Source organism: Mastomys coucha, unplaced genomic scaffold (genome assembly GCF_008632895.1).
Source record: "Mastomys coucha isolate ucsf_1 unplaced genomic scaffold, UCSF_Mcou_1 pScaffold15, whole genome shotgun sequence".
NCBI classification, from domain to species: Eukaryota; Metazoa; Chordata; class Mammalia; order Rodentia; family Muridae; genus Mastomys; species Mastomys coucha.
Genome location: NW_022196897.1, coordinates 178,536 through 191,035, shown reverse-complemented (window position 1 = coordinate 191,035; position 12,500 = coordinate 178,536). Strand labels below are relative to the sequence as shown.

The 12,500-nt window shown below is 42.2% G+C and overlaps 1 protein-coding gene across 1 annotated transcript in view; it reads left to right on the top strand.

Annotated features, from left to right (window-relative positions):
- Positions 1 to 12,500, top strand: part of Itga8 (integrin subunit alpha 8) — a 215,301-nt gene that overhangs the window by 166,155 nt on the left and 36,646 nt on the right. Inside the window, exon 26 of the mRNA XM_031369028.1 lies at positions 10,765 to 10,893. Within this exon, the coding sequence (XP_031224888.1) occupies positions 10,765 to 10,893 (129 nt within the window). The remainder of the gene's footprint in view (positions 1 to 10,764; positions 10,894 to 12,500) is intronic.

Sequence of the window (12,500 nt, the reverse complement as noted above, 5' to 3'; positions counted from 1 at the left end):
ACCCTCCTAGCCTCCCTGCTCACCTAACTTCATGTTATTTCTCTCCCTCCAAATATAAAATCAAAACAACCAAAAAAAAGACCAAAAAAAAAATCAAAACAAACCAAACAGCACACTCACAAAAAAAACCACAGAGTCTATTTTATGTTGGCCAGCTACTTCTCAGCATGGGCCTGCTCTGGAGTGTGGATGATATATACCATGTTCATTAGAGAAAAATCAGTTTTCTCTAACAGACTGATTCTCCCGGCAGGTAAAGGATGGGAGTTTGTGTCCATTTCCCTTCAACATATTGAGATTACTTTTTCCGGCTTGAACCTGTGCATGTCTTGTACATGCGATCAGTCTCTGTGAGTTTATATGTTATGTCTAGAAGATTCCGTTTCCTCAGAGCCATCCCCTTGCCTCTTCCTTTCATAATCTTCCAGCCAGCTCTTCTACAGCCTCAAGGGAAGGGTTTGTTGAAGATATCCCATCGGGGATGGAGTGCTCCAAAATGTCTTCCTCTGCACATCCTCCAGTTGTCTCTGTGTTAATGACCATAGAAGGCCAGAAGCTTCTCCTCTGCCACATGGCCTTTCTCATACCCTTTTAAAAAGGAACCCTGCTGAATCAAATGAGTGCTGCCCTTTCTGCGCATGTGTACAGGTCATCTACTAGGGCATGGGCCGTCTACAAGTGGCCACGCTTCCAAAGAAAAAATGATAACCCACCCAAAAGTCATCAACTGCCAATCTTTCATCATCTCAGGATGGAGCCTTGTGACCGCCTCCTCTGTCCACGCTGGAGTTTTAAGTGGCTTGAGACTGTGTCATTTTTGTGCAGGTAACCATAGCTACCTTGAGTTCATGAGAGCAACCGCCTTGTCCTATCAAGGGGACAGCATTTCAAAACACCCCTCCTTGTCCCACAACTCCAACCTCTCTTCTGCAATGGTCCCTGAGCTCTAGGACCTGGAGGTGCTAGAAGTGGATCAGTTGATGATATAGTTCTCCCATTTAGGGCTGAGCAGTCAATAGTCATTCTTTTCTTGTAGACACTTTGACCAGCTCTGAGTCTCTGCATTAACTATGGCCTACTCTGCTATGCCTTAATGATGCAGGGTGGTGAGTGCCTCTGGAAACGTCTGTGTCATTAGCTGCCCATCTTCTGCCACCATTCCTGAGATTTTCTCTTAGGCCCCTCACCCAACAGCTGTGCCTAGATATTCTAGTCAACTTGTTCTTTCTCATGTGAATTCTTGACTGTGCTCAATTATGACTGAAAAGATGTCTCAGCAAAACCCTATAACCAGCTTTTCTTCTCCCTTTTATGATTTTCTTTTGTTCTGCTCTGTTGTTTTTTATTTTATTTAATTGTTTTATTTATTTACATTATAGACAGGTCCTCATCCCACTCCCCCTCCCCTTTGCCTCCAAATGGGTGCTCCCCTCCCCCCTTCCCTGGGTCCTCATGTCTCTACTGGATTAGGAACATCCACTCCCACTGAGGCCTGACAAGGCAGCCCTCAGCTACTTATGTGCCCCAGGGCCATGGACCAGGCCATGTATGTTATTTGGTGGTTCAGTTTCTGGGAGCTCTCAAGGGCCTAGCTTAGTTGAGACTGCTGGTCTTCCTATCAGGTTGCAATCTCCTTCAGCTCCTTTAATCCTTCCCCTAGTTCCTCCATAGGGGCCCCTGACTTTAGTCCAGTGATTGGCTTTAAGTATCTGTATCTGTTTCAGTCAGCTGCTGGTAGAGCCTCTTAGAGGACAGCCATGTTAGGCTCCTGTCTGTAAGCACATCATAGCACAGTAATAGTGTCAGGCTTTGTTGACACACACACACACACACACACACACACACACACACACCTTGAGATGGATCCCAAGTTGGGCCGGTCACTGGACAGCCTTTTCTTCAATCTCTTCTCCATTTTTTTGCCCCTGCAGTTCTTTTAGATAAGAACAATTCCGGGTTGGTTAACCCATCTCTCTACTTGGGGCCCGTGTCTATCTACGGGAGATGGTCTCTTCACATTTCCTCTCCCCACTGTTAGGCATGTCAGCTAAAGTCATCTCCATTGAGTCCTGGGAGTCTCTCACATCCCAGGTCTTTGGAACTTTCTAGAAGGTCCCTCCAACCCCTAGAAGCTGCATATTTCCCTTGGCCCTCTGGGCTTCTCTCTTATTTCTACCCCTCATACCTGATCCTGCTCCCCTTTCATCCCCTCACCGTTCCTTCTCCCACCCAGGCCACTCCCTCCCTTTCCTCCCTTGATTATTTTCTTCCCCCTTCTAAGTGGGATTGAAGCATCCTCATTTGGGCCTTCCTTCTTGTTAAACTTCTTACAGTCTGTGGGTTGTATCCTGGGTAATCCGTATTTTTGACTAATATCTACTTATCAGTGAGTAGATACCATGCATGTCTTTTTGGGTCTGGGTTACCTCACTCAGGATGATATTTTCTAGTTCCATCCATTTGCCTGCAAAACTCATGATGTCCTAATTTTTAACAGCTCTGTTCTGTTTGATACACATTCTCACTACGCAGGCCAAGCTGGTTTCTAACTCTCCATTCCCCAACCTGAGGCTCCTGGCTTCTTGGATTCAAGGGTACACCACTGGGCCTGTCTCCACCACATACTAATGGAAAAGAGACCATTCAGATTTCCTAGCATTTCTAGGCCACCCACTACAGGAAACCAGAGCCACCAGATATGAAACCTTTGAGATGATTAAGACATTCTCCTGGAGTTTACCAAATGTTGACACACTTTCCAGGCTCTATAGAAGCCTGTCCCTACCTAAATACTCAACATTAGAGAGCAAACAAATACATTTTCTACTTTGTAATCACTTATATGGCCATTGTTCTGGATATTATTATTTTTTATTACAAATACACAGTTTTATTGCATCAAAACCATATTGAAGCTTAAATAGGGTTTCCCCCCTAGGGATTTGTGTGTGTGTGTGTGTGTGTGTGTGTGTGTGTGTACTGGCTTGAGTACTGAGTTACCATTTAAAACATAATTTTTAAAGAGAAATGCTTCCTTAATGCCAAATATCTCCCCAAACCCTCTGAAATTTGACCTGTCTGCAAACAAAGGCATGTTCCAAACTCAACATGAGCCTTAGTGCCTTCACACATGCACATCAGGGTCCTAGGAGTCTGACCTCAGCAGGGATCAGTTTTCACAATAGAAGCCGGCTATTCAATCAAGTTACTCCAATGTCTCCCAGGTTTTAGGAAGGGACACTGAGGCTGAGTGCCTTTGTAAGGCATCAGCATGATAATTCTAACCCGTGGTCACTTTAGGCAACAATCAACAAAAATCTGACTCACATTCACCTCACTTGTCCAAATACAACATCAGCATCCAAGGTGGAATAAAGCAGGGGTTGCCACACAGAGACACTGCTAGACAATAGTGCATTCTTTAATTTTAATTTAGATGCCTACAGCACCAAGCTAGATTCACTCAGCTTGGTCTGTCAAAGCTCAGAATCTGAGGAGAAGTAAAAAATGTGAAGAGAAGAAGCAGAGTTACACAGCCTCTATTTTTCTCACTCAAGGAAAGCCAATCCCCAGCTGAGGTCAACACAGAGTGATGGACGTGGGATGGGCCGGCACATTGGCAGTCCAGTCTGAAGGTTGGGGTGCTGTTATACAGTGGTTCTTTCCACCTCCTGGGCTTGGTTACCATCTTTCAAAAACCTCATGAGAAGAAGACACCCATGAAGGTTCTGCCGACACGAATCATGGTCTAGGTCAGAGAGAAATGATTTTAATGTGGCAGTTTCTCTCCATTCTACCATCTAAAACATTTTGAAGCATTGAACTGTCTGCAACATTCAGACCAATCCATTAAATCTAATTTGTTCCAGATCCTTCTTGGAATAAGATTTTTAGAATAGAGAAAAGTGTTTCTCAACTATACTAAAGACAGTAAAATATTTTTTTTCAAACTACCAATTTTGTTATTTTGGTGGACTTTATCCTGGTGGTTGGATAGCCTTTCAAACATGCTATGATCTTTAGATAAGATGAGGTTGAAAAGGAAACCCAACCAAGGAACCACAAGTTTCATGAAGAATAAAGCATTTTAAGTTTTTTGATGGGCAAGATTTTGCAATAAACTTGAGCTGAGCAGGGTCAGGAACATGGCTGAATAATGTAACTCTGTGCTTGGGGAGACAGGCCAAGATGCTGAAAGCCAGCCTACATCAAAACCCCAGAATACCTCCCAGGATTAACTTCAGAAAAAGGAGAACCCTCAGGTATAAAGGGACTTGCAAAGACTAGACCAGGAAGCCCACATCCTAAACACTGTCTGTGGACGTATGGAAGGAGGTCGCCTCTGAGTCTCTCCTTGCTTCAGTAAGACTGATCCCACAGGAAGTCCAAATTACAACCAGCTCATACAGATCATACAAACAGGGATGGCAAAAACCCAGAACCCGTGCATCTGTCAAGGATTATAACCATGCAAATAATTTTCTAGACTCAAGTGGCCAGCAGACAGTGGTTTGGCAAATTTGCATAGTTTGTCTTCTCCTTAAGAGTACTTTCTTTTCTGTTAGCTGCCTCTGTGTACTGGTTCCCATCAATTCAAAACTGGAAGACATTTCTTAGTTAAAAAAAAAAAACAAAAAAACCCCAAAAAACTCTGGTTCAGTCTTCCTGCCTCCAGCCTCCTCCTAACCTTGAAAATGAAGACAGAGAGAAAAAAAAGGGCTTTTAGCCTGGCCTTGGTCATTACCTAACGATTTCTTTCTGTGCCTTTTGGAACCATTTTAAAGGGCTTGAATATTTGCAGCTATGGTTTATGCCAAGGCAGAAGCACTTGTGGATGGCTGTGACTTGACTCTGTCATGGTCAGGTGTGAGCTGTAAGCGCTGCTCCGTCCTTTGAAGCCAGCCAGTCACTGCTTTGGGCTTAAGTGGGACAGCCCTCCTGGCTCTGGTTTTCTCATCCAGTTAAGATGATGAAGTTGCCTTCCATGCTTACTTCTGAACACACCTCTTCCCTCCTAGTATAATGCTAGCACCCTTTAGTAATTGCTCCCTCCAGCTCGTAACAGTGCCTGAGGATCCAACTCTTTACCATCAAATAGAGCTGATTCTCTAGACAATACTTTCAGCCTTGCTTATTGAGAATGTCTTTACCTTGTCTGCATGCACATGTGTGTTTAGCTTGTGAGCTTGCACGTGGGTGGATGGATGCTTGCATGCATGTGTGTGTGTGTATCCTTATGCATGTGTGTGTATGTGTGTGTACTTACGCATGCATGCGTGCGCTTGAGCATTGACACAGAATTTTACTGTATAGTCCAGGCTGATTTCAACCCTAAAATCCTCCTTCATTCTGAAAAATGCTGGCATATTATAGGTATAGACCACCAATCCTGGCCATAGATGCACATTTGAAAAAAGCTTGATTAACAGCAATAATAATAGCAGAAAACACAAGCACATGAGCACAGACCCACATAAAATATGGGTGCACTTGCTGGTGAGGTGAGAGGAAGAAATAGTCAGAATCCTGGAGCTTCCTGGTCAGCTAGCCTAACCTGCTAGCAAAGTTCCAGGCTGATGAGTGACCTCCCTCAACCAAAATGTTGGAAGGCACCTGAAGAATGAGACCAGAGGTTGTCTATTGACTACCACTCACAGGCACACACAGGTGCATGTGACCACCCACATGCATGCACATATAACATATATATGAACACATATCATATTCATGTACATCCAATAGAAATTACATAATGGAAAAAAACCACACATTCAAAACCTAAAGAAACATCAACTCTATCAATGGAGTATGATGATTCTTCTAAGTATTCTGTGAACAACTCTTTCAGGAAGAAAAAGATGGGGTTTTCCTCTGCCCACAAATCCTTAACATGTGCAACTTAATTGCAGGGTACACTGGCCCTCTAGGCTCTTTTGCAGATTTAATTACAGTCCATAAGTATAGTCTGTCCTTTCATGTGTGCTAAGAATACCTGAAGCCCCCAAACACATTGAGAACAATGGGGTACAGTGCTTAAGTCTAGGTTCACAGGGCTATCAGTCTCATTTCATGCCAACCTCCTTCTTCAAATTCCATTTTTTCCAACTGCACTGCACACCACATATTGTTCCTTTAATCTGCAAAGTTAAGTCTGAAGAAGAATGAGGAGCTTGGGGGACTATTGTGAAAATACAAAGGTCCTGTTGGGGTCAAATTCTGAGGAGCAGCTGGAGACAGAGCATATTTACTAACAATTATTTCCCTGTTGCAGAAAGCTGTTTGCATGTTCTTAGGCAGTCACTGTGGTGTTTACTTAGAGATTCTCACAGCATTGAACCAATTTACTCTCAACTGTGTGTCTGCCTCACCCGATGCTCAGAGACCAGCCTCTCTCACCTCTAATAATCTCAGGCCAAGGAAAAGCATGGCCTGTGGGACCACAGCCAGCTCAGAAAGAGACTCCACTATCCACCTAGAAGATGAACTTTAATTGTTGCTTGCATTTCTTAGATAATGTCTCTCCTCTTATGTTTTATTTCGTGAAATAATTTCTGGAATGCTATTTCAGAAAACTGGCTTTGTAAGGTACTTGAAGATCTTCTGTCTATGCTGTTCAATGGTAGCATTTTTCTATCTGCAAAGCTGGGGTATGAAATGAAGGAAGCAGGTTCCACCTACCTCTGTCTTACAGGAGCTATGTTTTCTAGCTCACAGGAAGACCTGTGCTTCATCCAGAGACCATGTATCCATATTGCCAAATTATAATGTACTCCAATACATATGAGTTTTTTTCTATTCCCACATAAGTCACATCAGATGAAACCATGCAAAGAATTCTTGGTTTGGTGCCATTGTTTTATTAATACTGACAACAATTATAGGTGAAAATTTGGGAATTAATCAGAACTAGAGACTAGGAAGATGGCACGGTCAGTATAATGCCTACATGCAAACACAAGGCTGTGAGCTTAATGCCCAGAACCTATGTAAAAAAAACCAACAAGATATGATGACATATGCTTGTCATCTCCAGTGCTAAAGAGGCAAAGACAAGTAGATCCCGGGAGCTTGCCAGCCTGCCTGCCTAGCCTGCTGGAAAAGTTCTGGGCCAGTGAGAAATGAGGTCTCAAAACAAACAAACAAAAAAACCAGAAACAATAGCCCAAAGTGTACTATGGCATCTGTGTGTGTGTATGCTCACTTGCACACACATATGGACATGCCTGCTCATGTGCATGCTTATGTGCACACAGATAATCATGACACAGGTTTTCTAGTACTTCTACTGTACTTTAGCTAGCTTCTAGAGGCTGGGGTAAGAGATTACAAGTTTGACATTTGCCTGAGCTACATAATGAGTCCCTGTCTCAAATAAAGAAAAAGAAGAGAAAGAGAAGTTGCACCTAATAAATCTGAAAACCATGGCAGCAGACACATACAGAAAGTGTAATAGGAAACATATGAGGAATTAGGGATTTACATGACTCTTAATTGTCTGTTGAGCTCAGTTTTTTTAGTCTTGGACTGTAAACACTTTCCTATCAGATCCCTCCGTTTCTGTGCATCTGTGAACAACCCCCGTTCATCCTCCTCCTGACAAGGCCAGGCTCTGTCATTGTCTTGAGAGACTCCAATATCCCTGGAGCTGACACTTAAGGGGTTCGTACCTCTGTCTATTCAGACTATCATCTCAGGGCTTTGCAAAGTGATTGGTCTTAAACATGTTCTCTAGATAACTTACATTGCCATACTCCACATCCCGTTTGTGATCAATTCTCCTACTCTTGTAATAGTCTCATCTCCTCTCTCCAGGGAACCTTTTCTGTCTTACTTTGCATGCTTTCTTTCAAGCAGTTAGCCCAGCCCAGCCCACAATTGAGGCTACCATTGGCTAAAGTCTCTTTCCAGCCATGCTGCAAATGCAAGATGATTTACCTGGACATTCTTTTAAAAGTTGCCGTGATCTCTCTTCTGCAATCTCCAAATCCCTGCCCTGAAAACCCTTACCAGCTTCTTCACGCTTTAGCTGGTAGTCCCATTTTAGCCCACTGGCTGAAGTATCTGTGGAGCCATTCTTGTCACAAGGAAGTTCTGTCCTTGTCAATCTTCAAGTTGGCATCTCCAATTCATTGCTCTCTTTGTCCTTCCTTTCATTTTCCTTCACATTATTATTGATAGTGTGCTGAAGACAAGTATGTCTTCAAAAGTTCAATTTCCACATCACAAAATCCAGCCCACAATCTGGACTTTCTAAAATCATCTCTCATCTTCAACTTCTCTCTGCAATACTGTTACAGAAAAACCATTTCCTCTGGCAGCTCCAGGACTAAATTTTTCTACATCAAATATCCCTGTTTCCTTTTTTTGTGTCTTCGATCTTGTCTCCTCTACCATCTCTTCCTTGGATTTTACAAACTTGGGACATTTCTTCCATCATCAAAATAAAAGTAAGCCAAATAATTTTAGCTGTATCTTTTTCAAGAGTGGACTTCTTGCCCTCCCTCTTAAGGTTTATTCTAACTCTAACCCCTTGAAATTTAGTTTCTGTTTCCTTGTTTGCTTGTTTCCTTGGTTTCTTCTTCTTCTTCTTCTTCTTCTTCTTCTTCTTCTTCTTCTTCTTCTTCTTCTTCTTCTTCTTCTTCTTCTCCTTCTCTCTCCTTCTCCTTCTCCTTCTCCTTCTCCTTCTCCTTCTCCTTCTCCTCCTCCTCCTCCTCCTCCTCCTCCTTCTTCTTCTTCTTCTTCTTCTTTTTTCTCCTCCTCCTCCTCCTCCTCCTCCTCCTCCTCCTCCTCCTTCTTTCTCTTCTTCTTCTTGTTCTTCTTCTTCTTTTCTTTTTTTATGGGACCTCACAATCCAGCCCTGGTTACCTGATATTATCTTTGTAGACTCTGGGATGGAAAGAAACTTCTTTAACATGGCCAAGAGACTTCATCTGGTACCTTTCTAAACAATTGTTCATTTATCCAAATCCTCTTGAGTGATTATAATTCAATTTTTACCTGTTGAATCTCCCACTAAGGAAAGGACATGCACAAATTCTTAGCTGACATATCCAGTCAATACATCTTTCACCAGGTTTTCCTCCTCTTCAGGTTCTATGTGACCTAGAGGCCCTTGGTTTTTGCAGATTTTCTTTACTGCTGGACTTTCCCATCTGATCTCCCTACCTGAGTTTTCCTTGTTAGATATCTTTTTCTCTGCCTATTTCCTGTGTTTCCTAGGAGCATGCCTATGACTCTGTGCTTCTCACTTTATCTTTGTTTCATGGAGACTGCTAGTGGCGATTGGGCTAGTCCTGATGGTTACTTATAGGCCATGGAAATCATGTGTAACATGAGAGTATACCCAGGGATTCATGCTAGTGCAGTTCAGGAGTGGAAACCAGCTATGACTCTGTAGAGCAGAAATCAAAGTTATCTTGGGGAGATGAATCTGGAGAAGCCAAACAGATTCAAAATCCAGCATGTCATGACCGTTGTCATCCTTAAGAGTTTGGATTCCATTGCTCTGTCTGGCAGAGGCTTCTAGACTAGTGGTCCTCCACCTGTGGGTTGCACACCCTTTGGGATCACATATCAGATATCCTTTATATTAGATATTTACATTACAATTCATAACAGTAGCAAAATTATAGTTATGAAGTAGCAATGAAATAATCTTATGGTTGGGGGTTACCAGAACATGAGGAACTGAATTAAAAGATCATAGCATTAGGAAGGCTGAGAATCACTGCTCTAGACTCTCAGATACACTGAGCATCATTGTTTTATTTTTTGTGATACATCATGCATCTGTAATGCCAGGATTTCTTTTTTCATTCCAGACATGACTGTATTAGTGTCATTCCCATCACATATAGACAAACCAAGAAAAGAAAGACTTAATATTCAGGGTGGAAGGTTTCTACATTCAGTTGGTCATAGGTGTTTCCAAACTTTTGCCGTTGTGACACGACACTGTGATCTACCAAGTTTACACTTGAGAATTGCACAAATTATAAAAGAAAAATAATCTTACAATGTTTTCTACTACTTCATGTCAGACTTCATTCATAGTTTTTCATGCAGTTTATGTCCTGTGAGCTGTAGGTTATTGTCACTAGGATATTGTCAGTGGTTTATTGGTATCTCAAAATGTGTTTTCAGGCAGCAGCTGTGCTCAGCAGGGACATTGAGATAAAAGTCACCAGTTCTATAATACAAACTAACTAGCGGTGGAAAGCAAGCTGTCCTGCAGTGGTGTATGCATTGGAAAACCCTTGCCCTTAGGAGACAGCTCCCCTCACAGGGACACTTCACATGAGAGCAGGGTCAAAATCACGAAGACAATAGTCTGAAGACCACATAAAGCTATTCCCACTCTCTCCAGACACTTCAGGGTTTATTTTTCCTCATAGAAGCTGCCTCGGTTTAGCCAGGCCTTCTTCACCATGAGGGGAAAGCAATGAGAGTAACTCACATCTACAATGTCTTGGTTTCTACCCTTATGGAGAAATTATTTTTCCTGAAAAGCTCATTCTCACAAGATAAAATTTCCAGGAATGTGTTCTCCCACACTTCATGGATTCCTGTAACTGAAAATGGACAGGCTTGTGCTTTGTCAGCCTGAGTCATTTTGGTGTTGAGTGCACCAATGGCAAAGCCCAACCTTTGTGAGCTCTCATGTGAATCCATTTCAATCACCCAGGGTTTGATCGGGAATTAAGGTGAAGAGAAAGGTAAAATCTGTGAAAGCTATGTGGGATGACTCCTGGTTTCTTTCTGCAGCCCGCTGCCTCCCCAGAGGATACCCCTGAGCTCAGTGCCTTCTTAAGAAATGCTACAATTCCCCATCTTGTCAGGAAGAGGGATGTGCCAGTGATCCAGCTCCACAGACAGAGCCCTGCAAAAATACTGGTAAGTCACATACACAGGGTTACAGGGAAACTTTGGATTAGATAGAATTTCTGGATACAAGGGGGTTTAACTCCAAGCTTGTTTTCCATCTCCTTCAGTGCTAAGATACACCTGACAGTTTGGAGCAGCATGGATTGTGGCAAGTGAAAGTGACTCTTTTGTGAAATATTTAAGGAATGTTTGTAGTATAACCTTTATATTCCTCTAAACCTACCATAAAGGCCACTTCAGAGAAGTAGAGATGAAAACAAAGTGTGCCTGGGAATTTATTCAAGAACATAAATGAACAAGACAGGAGGATGGGCAGGAATAATAATACTCATATATGACTTCACAACGAACTCCATTATTTTGTAGATTAATTTTAAAAGTCAAGTTTAAGTCATACAGGTTCAGTTGTTAACAAACCCAGAGGCACTGAACCATTGTGCAGCTGGAATGAGTCCTGAGAGCCCCAGTGTGATTTTATAATGTTACACCTATCCCTGAATCTCATGGGACTTGGCTTGTTCAAAAGAGGCAAGAACTGTGTGCTCAAGAAAACCAAGTCAGCTCACAGTCCTATGCACCCCCAGGTTTGTTGAGGAACTACTTACAAGAACCAAGTTACAGAACCAGACTAGGTACTTGTCACCACATGAATGGATGAGGGGAAAGAAATAAGTATAGGCAACGGAGCACTATAGCACATTAAATCAAGTCATCTGCAGGAAAATCAATGGCACTAAAGACATTGTATTAAGCAAAATAAGCTCTATGGAAAGCAATAATTTCATCCTTTTCTTTTCTTATATAATATATAGAATAGAATAGAATAAATAAATAAATAAAAGCTCATCAGAAATTTCACCTTCACCTTAGCAAGCCAGCAAACACCCAGGGGCTTTGGCGATACACACTTAAAATTCCAACACTTGGGAGACAGAGGCAGAGAGAGATCAAGAGTTCTAGGTTATCTTTGGCTACACAGCAAGTACAAGGCCAGCCTAGGCTACATGAGGACCTGAAACTAAAGTAGTAAAGGAACTGCTGAGAAGAGTGATGGACTAAGGTATGTGATAGTAAAGGAAGAGGTGAGCTAGTAGGCAGATGAGACCAAAGTGGGATATCTGCATGCATGAAAGTCATAGTTTGAGCCATTAATGAATATGCATCTACTTAAAAAAAAATGAGTAGCAAGAGGATGCAAAGAAAAACCAGCATCATTTTTACTAGGAAATCTGTTGCTTTGTATTTGTATGTATAGTCAACATACAATAAAATCTCCTTCTAGAAAAAGAAATAGTGAATTCAGGTTTTCTGGGCTGAAACACGAGGGTCTTGGCACAGATGGGCTCTGAGGAAACTAACCATCAGTCAGGACTTTGCAGAAGTGTCAGCATGAGTCAGCATTTTTTTAAGCAAGGCCCTTATGCTCCCCTCATAAGAATCTTCATCCCCTTTCCTGACCATGTAGCAATGGTTCAAATCAATGTTCAATTCATAGGCAGTTCACAGACTAGATCCCTAAGGACAAGTCAGCAATAGGTACATTCTCAAATTCTGCAGAAGTCAGAGACAACCAGAAATCTCATCCTCTTTTTGAGCATACCCAGAGTAGAGACTGT